Source organism: Lepidochelys kempii, chromosome 1, assembly GCF_965140285.1.
Source record: "Lepidochelys kempii isolate rLepKem1 chromosome 1, rLepKem1.hap1, whole genome shotgun sequence".
Lineage (NCBI taxonomy): Eukaryota > Metazoa > Chordata > Testudines > Cheloniidae > Lepidochelys > Lepidochelys kempii.
Genome location: NC_136380.1, coordinates 235,285,844 through 235,304,068, shown reverse-complemented (window position 1 = coordinate 235,304,068; position 18,225 = coordinate 235,285,844). Strand labels below are relative to the sequence as shown.

The following is an 18,225-nucleotide window of genomic DNA, read 5'->3' as shown; positions in this document are numbered from 1 at the left end:
TAATTTCGTAGTGTAGACATACCCATAGTGTAGGAAAAGCCTTTTAATAACAGAGAGAAACAATGTGGCATTATGTTGGGGAAACACCACCAACAGGATTCATAACACAACCCATGAGCAAAAAAAAAACCCACCCCAAGCAAATTGGGGCATGCCCTTTTCCCTTTGGTTCTTGAGTCCAGCAACCCCAAATCACCCAAAGTCCCAAAAGTCCCTGTCCCTGGTCAGGGCAGCCCCAGAGTTCGAAAGTTTATCTGCGGAGCTTTACCTCCCAACCTGGGTGGAAATGGGATGGGGGTAAGAGGCACCTTACATGATCTGAAGCTGACCGCCCCATAGCGGCGCTCCGCTCTGCCAGCCGCCCCACGAACTCCTTCGCTCAGCTGCGCTCCGCTCCGCCACCCGCCCCACGAACTCCTTCGCTCAGCTGCACTCCGCTCCGCCAGCCGCCCCACGAACTCCTTCGCTCAGCTCCACGGCCCACAAGCAGCTCCTGCCATCCACAAACTGCTCCACGTCTAACTGCTTCACCAGCCGGTCTGCAAGGCACTCCAGCCATCCTGCAAACTGCTCCACAATATATCTTCAGGCTCCCCCACTACTTAACATAACACTAAGTGATTTCAGCTCTTAGGTGAATTCAGCTTGTAGTAAGGGAGCCCCAGTGCTAGTGCACTGTCAGCCCAAAGCGAGCTCAGCAGCCTACAACCAGACTTCTAATGAAATCAAAATTAGCTCTGATATTCCACAGTGGAGAGAGGAGGAAGTGCAATTAGCATGTAAGGCCCTCACCAAGGGGCCCATGCCACCAAGTATTAATACTTGTCCCCAACCTCTCTCTATTCACACAGTTTTTGGAACCCATGACCCTTGCCAAGTGAGTGCTCCTTAGTTGATGGTGAATCCCTCCATCATAACAAAAGGCCACGTACAGTTCCAAGCACAGGTCCCATAATCAGGGTAATAACAATTTATTCTTCCTGCCCCAATAACAGAGACACTGGGGATCCCACAGCAGCCACAGTGACCATTTGGGCAGCTATGGTCTCATTCTAGGCGGGGCGGGTGTGCCTATGCAAATGAGATCGGCCCCTGAAGTTCTTTTCCACAACTTACCACACCTCACCACCGGATGTCAGGGTGGAGCTCATCCTGACACTGCTTACATCTATGAAGGAGGGGCAGGAAAAAGAGTAAGGCCCCTAGGCCAGGGTGAAACATTTTCAGTGCAAAGAATCCCTGGTGGTATGAATCCTCTCCACACGTCTGGGACATTCTGGAGACCCGTGATGGACCCAAACTGGGCCCTGGTAGCTACCTTGTCTGGGTAGCCCGTGAGGACAGGCAGATGATTACACCCAGGCCCTGACCTCTCGCAGCGCCCACTGGGCTGGGACGCTGGGCGCCAGTGGCGGCTGGGGGAGCAGCGTGAAATACCTTGGCGCTATGGGGACGCTGCTTCTTTGGGGAGGTGATGTCCCGCGGCTCTGGCGACTGCTCCCCCTAGCGGCGACCGGGGGAACGCGGCGGGGCCGGGCGCTGATGCAATCGGAACCCGCAAGCAGCAGCCGCCGCCAGCAGCCGCGGCCGGGAGAGTGTCAGTTCCTTCCAGCCTGCGCTGCAACGTGTCCCAAAGCAGGCAGGCGCTGCGTGAGGGAGAGACTGACAGCCTGTAGGCGCTTCATCCTCATCGGTGACCGAAGGGAGCGGGGCCGTGGAGAAAGCTCTTCCTGCCTTCATCTGGCAATTAATGCTCTTGCCCCAGCATGATGAAGGTAATTGGAGTCAGTGTGCTGCAGAATTTCTCCCTGGGTGCCCGTCCACCGAGGGATGCACAGTGGCAAGAAAACAGCATTTCTCTAGTTTGTTGTTGCTCGGATTTGGCTTTGGTGCTTCGCAAGGGAGGCTCTGTCCTCGCGAGTTGATTGTTTCTGATTCAGAGGCAGGATGTGCGTGACTCTCTCGTCTCCTTTTTAAATTGTTGAATGGCATATTGGGGGGGAGGAGAGAGAGAAAGAGAGAGAAAGCCTTTCCATCTAATCTTGCATGGGAGAATTGTTTGTTACCGGCGCGGCTTTATTTCTAACAATGGGTCTCTTAAGGGGTTAAAAAAACAGAAGGGAAAAAAAAAATCAGCGAAGGGTATAGTCTGCTGACAGGCAACATGGATTTGAAGTGCCCGGGAGTTTATTATAGCTCTTAGCTGTGCAGTCATGCTAGACCTGAATCAGGGTAACAGGCAGCAGAGTGTAGCGTGGTTTGGTGTAAATGGAAAATGTAACCTTTTCACGTGTTAAAGTTAATGTGAGATGTTGGGCTTTTGGAAACCAGCCTTTTATAGTCGCAGTTGGGTCTCTACATCCTTTAAGTTATACAGTCTTTTTTTATGCTGCCCCCTGAGATGTGGGGAGAGACGTCTTGTTCTTCCAAAAGGGCTTCGTGCTGTTGCTGCTTTTTCTTCTCAGCTGGTAACTTTACACTGCACGAAACAGCTGCACCATGCGAAGGTCTGGGGTCTTGAAGGAGGTTCTGTACAAAGCTGGCTTTGAACTGACATATTGTTTGTCCTGAATTTGCACTTGGGCTCGTGCACAGTTGCTCCACTTAAATGATTCTGCTAGATGAGATGAGAGCTTATTCCACCCAGGGGCGGAAGGGGAAACATCAGTGGGCTGCACTCATGCTGCTCTCCCCTGCCGATTGTTGTGTTGCCCTTTTCTCACCCTTGGATCTTGTCTACATTGAACATTTTCTGAAATTCCCTCGCTGTTGCCTTAGCAATGGTGCAGCTGCACAGATGCTGTCAATAATGGGAACACTAGTAAATCGGTGTTTTATCACCACCCCACCACACCTGTGCTCCATCTACATGAGCATTCCCACAACTGCTAGCATCAATGCAGCTGAGACAGGGCTAGACCAGTGATGGGAGAAGTTCTGAAAATGCTCCTAGTAGCCCACTTAGTGGCTTCTCCGGTTCCGCATGCTGTGGGCTAGGGATGTAGGCACTCTGGGGAGCAGGTTACAATCTTGCATTGCCACTATTCTGGCTGTACCAGCTGCATGACTGACCAGAGCAGTGGACTTCAAACTGCAGGACTGTTATCCATCACCTTACAGCAATACTAACCAAGCACAAACAAAAAAGAAGGAAGTAAAATTTGATCCATAGCACTGATCATGACAACAGTGAGCTTGACAATGAAATTACACTATTTCTAAGCAAAAGGATCACTCTGCTGGACAGAACAAACGGGAATGATATAATGGTACTCTGATCTAGGAGACAGGAGATCTGGGTTGTACATTCTGCCACTGGCCTACTGTGTAACTTTGGAGAAGTCACTTCACTTCTCTGTGCCTTTGTTTTCCCTTTTGCCCTTCATTTGTTTTATCTGTTTAGACTGTAAACTCTTGAGGACAGGGACTGTCACTGTGTGTTTGTACAGTCATAGCGCTCATCACAATGGGATCCCAATCACAGTTTGGGCCTCTAGGCATAACTGTAGTAAAAATAAAACTATGAAGGTATCTATCAGTAATGAGATCATTACACTTCCCTGTCCCTTGAAGTTTCCCCTCTTCACTATTTCCTGCTTTAAATCCCTGCTACTCCAATAAAGACACATTCTCCCTCAACCCTCTTCTAATTCCCTTCCTGTCTCTGAGCCCTCTTTACAGAAATATTATGTGTCAGAACTGAATTTACCTCTGGTTTCTCTAGTTCTGCCTTGTCCCCCTGTGGCAACTTATTTCAGCTGACAGGCCTAGCGCTTACATCATCTTGTGAGGATGTGGGCGGTCTGATTTCCCTGGCACTGAGGCTGACTGCCCAGATCAGTGTTATAGAGTCATAGGAGAAACAGAAGGAAGAAAAAAGAGGTTAGCTTGCACACAGCTTACATTTTTCAAAACCAGCCATGGGCCATATTCATCCCTGGTATAACTCCATGGAATTATTCCCCTGGAGTTGCACCAAGGATGAATTTCTCCTTAGGAATACAGTGATCAGTAAATATTCAGGGGTCAGGATTGTCAGGAGAGGAGACACATCACATTTTATTAATGACATGAGCACTCAACCTAGACAGTCTATTCAGGCCTTTTGAAATAATGCATCCACGCTAGGCGGGCTAAAGATTCAGCATATGCATTAGTATAGTTGCTCCCATACAAATAAAATGACAATGTTAGTATCTGTAAATAACTGTGGCTACATAAATAAAAACACCATTGTCATTAGTAGGCATCAAAACCAGGATTTTTAGCAAAAAAATTATGAGGTCTCTTTGCTGTGAGAAAACAGGGGACTTTATTCTTGCTAGCCCCAACCAGCAGGGATGATATGATCATATTCGCTATACCAAATGAGTTATGTCTTCCACCTTGTTAGAAAAGCTAGTCAAAGGCTTTGAGACCCAGAGAAGTTCAAGTCCTGTCCAGGGTACTAGTCTGTAACAAAGTGTAGCTAGTGACTGAGAGCTTTGGTGTCTGTAATGTGGAGATTGAACACCTGGCCTCAGCACTGAAAGCATAAACTTCCATGACAGCTTGAGCGCATGATGAGGGAGTATATGTCCATAACTTGTCATACAGTCACCCATTCTGGTAACTTGATAACTTTACCTTACAACTACAGGGATGCGTGGCCCCACTTTCCTTGGAAATGGTTCCGTTGCCTCATAGTTTATACTTTAAGGAACCAGATTATTACCTCATAAAACAGAGCACCTGTCATCATAAACCTTTATTATACAAGAGGTGAGATTAACTCTGGTCCACTAGGAGTCTAGCAAATATTACCATATGTTACTGACGATGAAAATCCAGTTGTTTGCTTTTCTAAAGGTCCAGCGATTCCTTCTCTTGTGCAAACCATAAGAGCCAAATAAAATAACATGAAGTTCCAATTACAACTGTTGTTAAAAGTAATCAAAAGCTTTAACCCATCTGTCTTCCCTGACACGCCCATCTTGGTACATGGGTTGTTATTGTTTTACGGACCAGAGTTATTCATTTACTTACCTTCCCTTTTGAAGTTCACCATTCATGCCCAAGTTACATTTTTAGGACATATATATACAATGGAGTAAAAGAACTATATATATGAATACTTAACTATGTGCATAGCTAATACTAGTACAGTTTACCGACCTGAATGTTTCATGAATTTAACAACAATGATCATGCTGATTGTAAGACTAGAATATTGATTTTGTTGATGCTTCTTGATGCCAGAAGTGGTCAGAAGGGAAAGAGGAGGAGGCGGCAACGAGCCGGGACAGACATAGAGAAGCTTGCAGGATCAGCAGCAGACTCTACTATGCCTCCTCAAGGTCACTAAGTCCATGAGAGTTTAGCAGTGCGGGACCAGTCCCTTTGTTTTCTCCTGTTTAGACCCAGAAAACCCAGTCTTCAGGGTGTCTCTGACCTCCCCAAACAGTGCATTTACCCTTTCTGCGAGCCAGAATCTTAATGGTTTCACATTATCTAATTTTGGTGAGTTGCTCTTAATACTATTTCATTTAAGTTCCTTGTAACAGCCATGATTACTATACTCATTCTGCAGCTGGGAAGGTGGGCAGCCTTCCAGAGTGCAGCCCTGCTCCACAATCAGCTAGCGGAGTGCAATAGAACATGGTGTGCTATTCATCCTGGAGCCTGAAAACAAGACTCCCAGATGACGAGCTAGAGGTCCAAGGTTTCTTTTTCTGAGCCTGTGTCTTGCACACAATAGTACAGATTGGTGTTTGCTTGGGCAGAGGTTCTCTTGTGTTCAAACTGCTGATGGTCTTGCTCATTGTTGTCCTTAAGATGAGCACAAAAGACAGTGACTTCTGTGTGGAAGGTGCTGATGGACTGCACAAGTTGGAGAACTGCTGTACAAAGCCATAAGTAATACTTCCATCCTGAGGAACTTGAAGAGCTTTGCAAACGTTAGTAGTTAAATCAACCCTGTAATGTAGGTAGGTGGTTTCTTGAGAAAGCTACCTAAAGGTACTGAATAGATATGACATCTTCTGAGACATGAAGTCTTCGTGAGAATTCTAAAGAGAATTCTAGTCATTTTGTTGACACCCAATTGCTTTTTATGAGCTGAATCATATAATTAACTCCTTAAATCCCATAGCGAGACTCATCAGTATTCCGAAGCTATGCCGGGGACAGTGCCTTCTCCACTCATTCCCAGAGCCTCTGCCAGACAAGCAGCAATGAGAAGGGATTTAAACGCTGCATTTCCTGCCTCCCCCTGGCATGAGGCAGCCGAGCTACTGCCTCCTCCTCTGATCTGGCAGCCGTAGAGTCTACTCTCTCCCAGCTGGCTATCTTCTCCTCATCCCATTCTGACCACCACTGGCACCAAGGAACATCACACACCCATCCACCCCACTGGAGAATTCTCCGAGGTATTTGGAAAAGGAGGAGGGAAACAAAAAACTCACAGAGGATGTGAGGGCCAGAATGTCATGGGGGAGATGAAGGTTTATGGGATCAAAAAAAGCAAACAATTTAAAGAATGGGCTTGAGGGTAATACTGAAAATGTGATAATACCATTATATAAAACAGTGGTTCAGCTTCTCTGGGGATACTGTGTGTTCTGTGATGGCCACCCTATCTGAAAAAGGGTCTAGTAGAAATTAAGGGGATTCTGAGATTGGCAATGAGAGTGATTAGAGGCATGCAAATACTTTCATGTGAAGAGAGATTGAAAGGGTGGTGATTGTTTGCCTCACAGAAGAGGGGAAAGAGAGGGGACCTGACCAAGGCACACAGAAGAATTTAACAAGGTTCAAAGAGGGATGTGTCTAACAAGATTGTCCAGAGATGCTATAGGAAATTCTAAAAAAATAAAATTAAAAAAATTGGAAGGGCTCCAGATCCTCAATCTTCAGGGTTTAAGCCTGTGCTGTAAGCAACGTTAGAGTCTGAGCTAGGAAACACTCATTCTTGGACATGCTGCTTATTTCTATGGGTTAATCCCATTGACCGGGAGAAGTTTTCAGAGGCACAAAAGATGGCTGGGTGCTTTTAAAGTCTATAGGAGCTGGGTACCTTTGTGTCTTTGAAAATCTCCTTCCTTTGATGGCAGCATCTGCAGGGTCACGGCCTTAGCACATGCTTGCTTGTGCACAGAGCTAGCGTGGCTTGTCAAGGTGTGATCCTTGGCAAAGCTGGCTCTGTCTCATTCTAGAGGTGTGAAGAATAGGAAATCAAGTCGGATTTAAGCTTTCAAAGTGTTGTTTTACCAGCTCCATTGCGATGTGAGTTCATTTCCCTCCCCATCCCTTTTGCGGCTGCCCATCACCATAGTGTCTGAGCACCTTCCATGTAAAATAAATAGTGACATCCCTAGTAATCTGTGGTTTTGCTTCTCTGAATGATTTGCCAGTCAAGAAAATTTTATAATTATAAGGAACAAAATAAGAAATGACAATGAAGAGTATATTATAATTATAAAATTAATTATATATAATTATATAATTATAAAATTATAATTTGTAAACTAATTCTTTAATTTATCTCCTGCCGTCTGTGTGAGGTAGGTGGTATTATCCCCATTTTCCCAGTAGGAAAATGGGCAGAGAGGATCCTGCACCAGTCCAGTCAGTGGGAGTTTTGTTATTGACTTTAATGAGTGTAGGATCCAGTAATAGGGAAAAGTTTCAAAGGCACCTAAAGCTATGGCTACACTACAGCACGGAAGCAGCACAGTTGCAGCTATGCCACTGGAGTGCTGTAGTATAGACACTACCTATAGTGACAGAAGGGATTTTTCTTTTTTCTGTCTCAGTAGGAAATCCACCCCCTCAAGAGACTGTAGCAATTTCAGCAGAAGAATTCTTCCATCAACTTAGCAGTGTCTATACTGGGCCTTACGTCAGCTTAACTACATCTCTTAGGAGTGTGAATTTTTCATATCCCTGAGTGATGTAGCTATGTTGATCTGTTTTAGGTGTAGGCCAGGCCTAAGTGACTTAGGCTCCTAAATCCCATTTGTAACAGTGATAAAGTTCCTTGAAAGTCAAAGGGATGCTGCTGAAATTCTTCCGCTGCTGTAGCAAGTGTCTAGACATAGTGTATAGCATAGTACAGCATTTTTCAAATGCTACCACTGTGGCCGCATGCAGCCACCAGGGGCTTTTCTTGCGTCCACAGCCACCTGGGCTGTGACTTCTGGGAGGGGAGAGGGAGGAACCAAAGTAGCGGCCCCTCCCCTTCCCTGGTGCAGTTGGATGCACTGCCTTGGTGTTGGTTGCTGGGGCCCCCAGCAGGGGTTGAGCCCTGCCCACCTCTGGAGACACCTGGGGCACAATGCAAGAGGAGCCGGCAGCTGGGTTGTTCCCCACCTTCCCAGGGGCGGTGGGACTCAGGCTTTGGGGTTTAGCCCAGGGGTGGCAGGACAGCAGGCTCTGGCCATGGGACTTCGTGCTCCGTCACTGGGCCCTGTCCTCTCTGGCTTTGGGTTCTGACCACGGGGCTTCAGGCTCCAGCACTCCACTGCCTCCTTCGGCCCCTTTCACGCTCATCGCCCCTGGCCCTCACTGCCTCCCCCGACCCTCCATCCAGGGCTTAATTTATCCCCAGGCTTGCCAGGGCAGAGTAAGTCTGCTGTAAAAAGTGATATTTGTATGTTTGTTAATATCACTTTTCACAACAGACTTACTAGCTAGCAATAAATAAATTACAATGATTTGGACATGTATATGTCCATATTAATTAGCTTTGGAAAACCAAATAAAGTGTTTTAGGAAAAAGTGTGAGAGTGGCCACCAGCAAGAGTTGGTGGCTGCACTCCTGAGGCCACCAGAAATTTTGTCCTGAGAACCCCTGGTACATGTGTAGTGTAGTCGTAGCCTTAAGCTCTTAACAGCCAGATTTATGAAGATCTTTAGGTGTCCAAATATGCATGCACTTTTGTAAATTCTACTGGGAATCTCTTTCTATAATACCTTTGTAAATGTGGCCCCAAGTGCCTAATCACTTTTGAAAATGGGAGTTTGGTTCCTAAATCACTTAGGTGTTTTTTGAAAACTTTACCCTAGATGGCTTGTCCAAGATCACAGAGGGAGTCAATCTTAGAGCCAGGACTAGAAGTCATCAGCTCCTAAGTCCTGGCTCCCAGTCTTGTTCCTTTGTAACTCCTACAAATATATATAAAAAGCATTTATCCTTATTGTGGTATTTGTGGTATGCCTTGTACTTTGAATGGGAAATCCCACATGTATCATGATGAATATGGGTATGTCTACACTACAGAATAAGGTCAAATTTATAGAAGTCGGTTTTTTAGAAATCGGTTTTATATATTCAAGTGTGTGTGTGTCCACAGAAAATGCTCTAAGTGCATTAAGTGCATTAACTCGGCGGAGTGCTTCCACAGTACCGAGGCTAGAGTCGACTTCCGGAGCATTGCACTGTGGATAGCTATCCCACAGTTCCCGCAGTCTCCGCTGCCCATTGGAATTCTGGGTTGAGATCCCAATGCCGAATGGGGCTAAAACATTGTCGCGGGTAGTTCTGGGTACATATCGTCAGGCCCCCCTCCCCTCCCTCCCTCCGTGAAAGCAAGGGCAGACAATCATTTCGCGCCTTTTTTCCTGAGTTACCTGTGCAGACGCCATACCACGGCAAGCATGGAGCCCGCTCAGGTAACCGTCACCGTATGTTTCCTGGGTGCTGGCAGACGCGGTATGGCATTGCTACACAGTAGCAGCAACCCATTGCCTTCTAGCAGCAGATGGTGCAGTATGACTGGTAGCCGTTCTCGTCGTGTCCGAGGTGCTCCTGGCCACGTCGGCTGGGAGCGCCTGGGCAGACATGGGCGCAGGGACTAAATTTGGAGTGACTTGAGCAGGTCATTCTCTTTAGTCCTGCAGTCAGTCCTATTGAACCGTCTTATGGTGAGCAGGCAGGCGATACGGATTGCTAGCAGTCGTACTGTACCATCTTCTACCGGGCAGGCAAGAGATGAGGATGGCTAGCAGCCGTACTGTACCATCTTCTGCCGAGCAGCCATGAGATGTGGATGGCATGCAGTCCTTCTGCACCGTCTGCTGCCAGCCAAAGATGTAAAAGATAGATGGAGTGGATCAAAACAAGAAATAGACCAGATTTGTTTTGTACTCATTTGCTTCCCCCCCTCCCCTGTCTAGGGGACTCATTCCTCTAGGTCACACTGCAGTCACTCACAGAGAAGGTGCGGCGAGGTAAATCTAGCCATGTATCAATCAGAGGCCAGGCTAACCTTCTTGTTCCAATAAGAACAATAACTTAGGTGCATCATTTCTTATTGGAACCCTCCGTGAAGTCCTGCCTGAAATACTCCTTGATGTAAAGATACCCCCTTTGTTGATTTTAGCTCCCTGAAGCCAACCCTGTAAGCCGTGTCGTCAGTCGCCCCTCCCTCCGTCAGAGCAACGGCAGACAATCGTTCCGCGCCTTTTTTCTGTGCGGACGCCATACCAAGGCAAGCATGGAGGCCGCTCAGCTCACTTTGGCAATTAGGAGCACATTAAACACCACACGCATTATCCAGCAGTATATGCAGCACCAGAACCTGGCAAAGCGATACCGGGCGAGGAGGCGACGTCAGCGCGGTCACATGAGTGATCAGGACATGGACACAGATTTCTTTGAAAGCATGGGCCCTGCCAATGCATGCATCATGGCGCTAATGGGGCAGGTTCATGCTGTGGAATGCCGATTCTGGGCTCGGGAAACAAGCACAGACTGGTGGGACCGCATAGTGTTGCAGGTCTGGGACGATTCCCAGTGGCTGCGAAATTTTCGCATGCGTAAAGGCACTTTTATGGAACTTTGTGACTTGCTTTCCCCTGCCCTGAGGCGCATGAATACCAAGATGAGAGCAGCCCTCACAGTTGAGAAGCGAGTGGCGATAGCCCTGTGGAAGCTTGCAACGCCAGACAGCTGTCGGTCAGTTGGGAATCAATTTGGAGTGGGCAAATCTACTGTTGGGGCTGCTGTGATGCAAGTAGCCCACGCAATCAAAGATCAGCTGATATCAAGGGTAGTGACCCTGGGAAATGTGCAGGTCATAGTGGATGGCTTTGCTGCAATGGGATTCCCTAACTGTGGTGGGGCTATAGACGGAACCCATATCCCTATCTTGGCACCGGAGCACAAAGGCAGCGAGTACATAAACCGCAAGGGGTACTTTTCAATAGTGCTGCAAGCTCTGGTGGATCACAAGGGATGTTTCACCAACATCAACGTGGGATGGCCGGGAAAGGTACATGACGCTCGCATCTTCAGGAACTCTGGTCTGTTTCAAAAGCTGCAGGAAGGGACTTTATTCCCAGACCAGAAAATAACTGTTGGGGATGTTGAAATGCCTATATGTATCCTTGGGGACCCAGCCTACCCCTTAATGCCATGGCTCATGAAGCCGTACACAGGCAGCCTGGACAGTAGTCAGGAGCTGAACTACAGGCTGAGCAAGTGCAGAACGGTGGTAGAATGTGCATTTGGACGTTTAAAGGTGCGCTGGCGCAGTTTACTGACTTGCTTAGACCTCAGCGAAACCAATATTCCCACTGTTATTACTGCTTGCTGCGTGCTCCACAATATCTGTGAGAGTAAGGGGGAGACGTTTATGGTGGGGTGGGAGGTTGAGGCAAATCGCCTGGCTGCTGGTTACACGCAGCCAGACACCAGGGTGGTTAGAAGAGCACAGGAGGGCACGGTATGCATCAGAGAAGCTTTGAAAACCAGTTTCATGACTGTCCAGGCTACGGTGTGAAAGTTCTGTTTGTTTCTCCTTGATGAAACCCCCCGCCCCTTGGTTCACTCTACTTCCCTGTAAGCTAACCACCCTCCCCTCCTCCCTTCCATCACCCCTTGCAGAGGCAATAAAGTCATTGTTGCTTCACATTCATGCATTCTTTATTCATTCATCACACAAATAGGGGGATGACTACCAAGGTATCCCAGGAGGGGTGGTGGAGGAGGGAAGGAAAATGCCACACAGCACTTTAAAAGTTTACAACTTTAAAATTTATTGAATGACAGCCTTCTTCTTTTTGGGCAATCCTCTGTGGCAGAGTGGCTAGTTGGCCGGTGGCCCCCCCCACCGCATTCTTGGGCGTCTGGGTGTGGAGGCTATGGAAGTTGGGGAGGAGGGTGGTTGGTTACAGAGGGGCTGCAGTGGCAGTCTGTGCTCCAGCTGCCTTTGCTGCAGCTCAACCATACACTGGATTGGTCCTCCAGCAGCCTCAGCATTGAATCCTGCCTCCTCGCATCACGCTGCCGCCACATTTGAGCTTCAGCCCTGTCTTCAGCCTGCCACTTACTCTCTTCAGCCCGCCACCTCTCCTCCCGGTCATTTTGTGCTTTCCTGCACCCTGACATTATTTGCCTCCACGCATTCGTCTGTGCTCTGTCAGTGTGGGAGGACAGCATGAGCTCGGAGAACATGTCATCGCGTGTGCGTTTTTTTTTCTTTCTAAGCTTCACTAGCCTCTGGGAAGGAGAAGATCCTGTGATCATTGAAACACATGCAGCTGGTGGAGAAAAAAAAAGGGACAGCGGTATTTAAAAAGACACATTTTATAAAACAGTTGCTACACTCTTTCAGGGTAAACCTTGCTGTTAACATTACATACATAGCACATGTGCTTTCGTTATGCATTTTGCCTCCTCCCACCGCGTGGCTACCCCCTCAACCCTCCCCCTTCCCTGTGGCTAACAGCGGGGAACATTTCTGTTTAGCCACAGGCAAACAGCCCAGCAGGAATGGGCTCCTCTGAGTGTCCCCTGAAGAAAAGCACTCTATTTCAACCAGGTGACCATGAATTATATCTCACTCTCCTGAGGATAACACAGAGAGATAAAGAACGGATGTTGTTTGAATGTCAGCAAACATACATTGCAATGCTTTGTTGTACAATGATTCCCGAGTACGTGTTACTGGCCTGGAGTGGTAAAGTGTCCTACCATGGAGGACGCAATAAGGCTGCCCTCCCCAGAAACCTTTTGCAAAGGCTTTGGGAGTACATCCAGGAGAGCCGCGAATGCCAGGGCAAAGTAATCCTTTCACATGCTTGCTTTTAAACCATGTATAGTATTTTAAAAGGTACACTCACCGGAGGTCCCTTTTCTGCCTGCTGGGTCCAGGAGGCAGCCTTGGGTGGGTTCGGGGTGTACCGGCTCCAGGTCCATGGTGAGAAACAGTTCCTGGCTGTCGGGAAAACTGGTTTCTCCGCTTGCTTGCTGTGAGCTATCTTCTTCGTCCCCAAAACCTGCTTCCGTATTGCCTCCATCTCCATTGAAGGAGTCAAACAACACGGCTGGGGTAGTGGTGGCTGAACCCCCTAAAATGGCATGCAGCTCATCATAGAAGCGGCATGTTTGGGGCTCTGACCTGGAGCGGCCATTCGCCTCTCTGGGTTTCTGGTAGGCTTGCCTCAGCTCCTTCAGTTTCACGCGGCACTGTTATGGCCTCTGTCCTTCATGCCCTGGGAGATTTTGACAAAGGTTTTGGCATTTCGAAAACTGGAACGGAGTTCTGATAGCACGGATTCCTCTCCCCATACAGCAATCAGATCCCGTACCTCCCGTTCGGTCCATGCTGGAGCTCTTTTGCAATTCTGGGACTCCATCATGGTCACCTGCAGCTTGCCACGCTGGCCAAACAGGAAATGAGATTCAAAAGTTCGCGGTTCTTTTCCTGTCTACCTGGCCAGTGCATCTGAGTTGAGAGTGCTGTCCAGAGCGGTCAGAATGGAGCACTCTGGGATAGCTCCCGGAGGCCAATACCGTCGAATTGTGTCCACAGTACCCCAAATTTGAGCCGGCAAGGCCGATTTAAGCGCTAATCCACTTGTCAGGGGTGGAGTAAGGAAATCGATTTTAAGAGCCCTTTAAGTCAAAATAAAGGGTTTCATCGTGTGGACGGGTGCAGGTTTACATTGATTTAATGCTGCTAAATTCAACCTAAAGTCCTAGGGTAGACCTGGGCTTAGATTGCTGTGGGTAGATAAACCAATTGCATATTTGTAGGTGCACGGGGTCTAGAGTTACAGTTGTGGAGAGAATCTTTACTTTGACACTGGCTTCAACCATGCTTGGTAACCAAAACGTGAATTCAGGAGACAGAAGAAAGAAGGTTTCTGATGCTGGGGGGGCTCTTTCTGTAAGTAATAGGGGAGTCTGCTGGGCTGTTTGTCTCTTTTGGGTGCAGTGAGAAGGCATAAGCAAGTGAATAGCCTACTCTGTACTAAGTAACACACACACACACTGTATACAGTCCAAACTTGCCCTCTTCCTGGAGCTTGCCTTTATTAACTTAAACAAGGAAACAAACAGCGTAAGCACTGTCCACAAGCATGGCTTGAGTCCCTGGCGTTTTCCCTGTAGTATGTCTCTGTCCTCAATACCCTTTGCCTCAGAATAGGGGCTTCAACTCCTCTTTTCCTTCAAGGTAGGAGCTAACTGGACCCAATTTAAAGCTACCCTTGTATACACCATGAGATGCACCAAGAGGATGCATCAGGCTTCATCAAACTCAGGCTTCATCAAAAATGAGGAAATTCTCCCTCTAAATTCAAACCAACTACACCAGTTTTAAAACATCCTGGGGCAGCAGTGTAGACAAGTTTTGAGCAGCAAGCACCTGTACGCTGTTGTGCAGGAAGAGAACATGCATAGAGCATGGCTTTGTGCAGATGAGATACGACCACTGCACAGCCCTCAACTTCCCATTTGCGGTGAAACCACGCTAGTTCTTCTGCCTGGGAAGCCTCCACAGCCACAGAAGAGAAGGCTAGATGTGCTCTAGTGTGAGAGAAGATGGTCTTGTGATTAAGATGTTCAGTTAGAACTCGAAGGGGTATGGTGTCTATTCCTGTCTCTAGTGTGAAGACTCTTAGGCAAACCCCCCCGCCACCAACTCTAAGCTTCCATTCCCCATCTGTGAATGGGCCTAATAATATTTTCCCTACCTCACAGGTGTTGTAAGGATAAACCTGTAATCACTCCGGAGACCTTTAGCTACTACAGTGATAAGTGCCTTTGAAAAGCCTATAAAAATATGGACACAGTTCCTCTTCACCTTGAACAAAGGTGGCAAAATAACTACAAGCATCACAGAGACCATTCTGCCCTCCAGAGTCAAGATAAAGCACGCAATTCTAGCCACCACTTAGCCAGAAGCTGCTGTCTGTCTTGGTTTGTTCTGCTTTGTAACCACCCTTTCACAGCTCAGGTCAACCTCTGGGTCTCTTGATCCATCTTTTGCTCTAGCGGTGCCATTCACACTCACTCTTCAGACAGGTGGCCAGATGTTCATCCAAAAGCCACATGTAGCTGTCAAGGATTCTGCATCCAGACAAAGCATCCATACCAACCCACTACCTTTGAAAATAACCACTGCCTTTAACACACACAAAATGTAACAGCCTAACCCTGTAAATATCCTTCTGATGGTTGGCTGGGTCCAGCTGCAGTAACTAACCCATTCAGATCCTATGACAGATTATTGTTGGTATAACTTATCCGCTTCATTTTATGACCATCTCTTCCTAACAGTATAATAAACTTCTTGGAATTAGGGTATAGGCAACTGCACTGGCAGATCTACTCAATCCAGAAACTCAGGCTCCTTGTGTCTCCATGCACCAGTGGCATTTACAGCTCAATAATAAATTAAGTTGTCTGTACAAGTTGCTAAGGCTGAATCCAGCTTCAGACCAGTGTATGTCTGCCTCTTACCAGCCTGCAGTCACATGCACAGTTACAGAACATTTTGATTCTTAGCATTGTTGTTGGTGTCTGGCAGAGCCAGCAGGTTATTATTTGACTTGCTCCAGTGGGCGTGTAAGCTTGGCTTGCGGGACAAAAAGGAGTCCTCCTTGTCTCCCAGAAGAATTCCAGAGCATTTGTTTTTTGTGCACATGTAGGGTCTGATTCACTATTGCCCTGTACCACAGGCCAAAGTGGGCCTAAAAGTTACTATTCTGATTTGGAAGTATTGCATTCACTTTGCATGGTTATAACTGGCTACACAAGGTGCAGGGCAACAGTAAATCAGGTCATTAGGGTTTGATTGTATGTTCCTTCCATGGCCAGAACTCCCACTGAAATTTGTAGGAATTGGATGCTCAAGAAATCAGGGTGGATTGTTTTAAATCAAAGCCATTTAAATTGCTGGGTTTTTTTAAATCATGATTTAAATCAGCAAGCAGGAAACTTTGATTTAACTCATTTTAATTGTGTTTTGCATTTGTACTTTTCAGATATTTTTCCCAAAAAAGGTTGATTCTCATTGGTTGCTAACCATTAAAACATGTTGACTGGCAACTAAATATAGCCTTTACACTAAATTTGGTGCTGGTTTTGCTAACCTGGAGGATACACAATAGCTATACATATTCATTTGTGCAATTATATAGCTTAACTTACATTTATTCAGATTCTTAATTTTTACATTCTTTATTATGTTAAAAGATAGCGAATAACACTTCTTAATTACTAGATAATCGTTATTTTTTTACTCATGATTTGTATCACATTGCATTTGGATAGAAATTGGAATTCAATTACAAATGCACAAAAACAATCATTTTCAAAGTTTTATTTGTTAAATAAAAGTACCTTAAGTGTGCTAATGAATACAAAAGGGGGAAGAAAAAAAAAGTCAGTTTACCACAATATGTTTTGCACTGAAAATGAACAGATTTATTAAACAAAGGAAGTATTATCTGTAGAGAATGAATTTGACTGCTTTTTCCTCTGGTCACCACTTCCTTCTGGATTTTAGAAGTAGTAGATCTCATGCTCTCACACCTCATTTTTATTTCCTATATTGGAAGAGGAAAACAAGTTTTCCTAACTCCCAACTGGTTTCTAAACTTTGAATGAACTGGTCATTGAACTGAACTAGTTGAATAAACTGAAAAGAAGAAAAGTGTCTCTTCACTTACAGAAGAGACTACTGCTGTCGAAAGCTGGCTCAGCACTTCAGCAGTCTCTGGTTCCAGGTGCCTAGCCAGTGACTTCTACCAGTTCAGTGGTTTGACTTTCTTTAAAACTTGGCAGCAAATATGTACTTCATATTATTTTCTGTATTTCATTTACATGATTTTAATAAGTTTAGGCCTTAACATAAGTTTCAGTTTCCAATTTAATTTTAAATAGGGTTATATAAAAACCACCATGTATTTAATTTAAATTTAAAAAATCCAATTTTTTATTTAAAATAAAATAATCCAATTGTATCCACTCTGCAAGAAATAAAAGATCAGGTCCTTAAATGTAATTTTTTCCTCATATTTGCTCTCTTTAAGCAGTTCTCATTTTGGAATGTATTTTTAATGAAATAAATACTACTGGGAATTGTATGATTATGGGAGACTAATTTCTCAGATATAGTTTGGAGGAAAAGTGTTGCTAATAATAGTACGGCCCTGATTTTCCTGAATGTGATAGCTGACAGATTTCTTCACCAAATTGCCATTTTAGATTTGGTATTGGTGAGTAGTGAGGACCTTGTAGAAGAACTGGTTGTAGAGGACAAGCTGGGTTTAAGTGATAATGAGCTAATTCAGTTTAAATAGAAGAATAAACAAAAATAAGTCTGCAGCTAGGGACCTTGATTTCAAAAGGGCCAACTTAAAAAAAATTAAGGGAATTAGTTAGGGAAGGGGACTGGACTAAAGAACTCAAGGATCTGAATGTGGAGGAATTACTTTAAGTCAAAGTTTCTGAAATTATCTGAAGCCTCCATCCCAACCAAGGGAGAAAAAAATTCATAGGGAAGGGTTGCAGACCAAGCTGGCTGAGCAAACATCTCAAACAGGTGATTAAGTATACAAGGAATGGAAGATGGGATGGATCAGCAAGGAAAGCTACATCTTGGAGGTCAGAAAGTGTAGAGACAAAGTGAGAACTGCCAAAAGCCAAGCACAGTTGGACCTTGCAAAGGGAATTAAAACCAATAGCAAAAGGTACTAGAACCATGTAAATAAGAAGAAAACAAGGAAAGAAGTGGGACCAGTAAGCACTGAGGATAGGGTGGAGATTAAAGATAATCTAGGCATGGCCCAACACCTAAATAAATACTTTGCCTCTGTTTTTAATGAGACTAATGAAGAGCTTAGGGGTAGTGGCAGGGTGACTAATGGCAATGAGGATATGGAGGTAGAAATTATCACATCCAAGATGTAAGTCAAAGTCAGACATCATAATGGACCTAAACTGGGGGTCCC

The 18,225-nt window shown here is 45.9% G+C and overlaps 1 protein-coding gene across 1 annotated transcript in view; it reads left to right on the top strand.

Annotated features, from left to right (window-relative positions):
- Nucleotides 1-1,549: 1,549 nt before the first annotated feature.
- The window catches only part of BCAT1 (branched chain amino acid transaminase 1), a 108,545-nt gene continuing 91,869 nt past the window's right edge, over nucleotides 1,550-18,225 (top strand). The window contains exon 1 of the mRNA XM_073318390.2: nucleotides 1,550-1,775. Within this exon, the coding sequence (XP_073174491.2) occupies nucleotides 1,767-1,775 (9 nt within the window). The 5' untranslated portion in view covers nucleotides 1,550-1,766. The remainder of the gene's footprint in view (nucleotides 1,776-18,225) is intronic.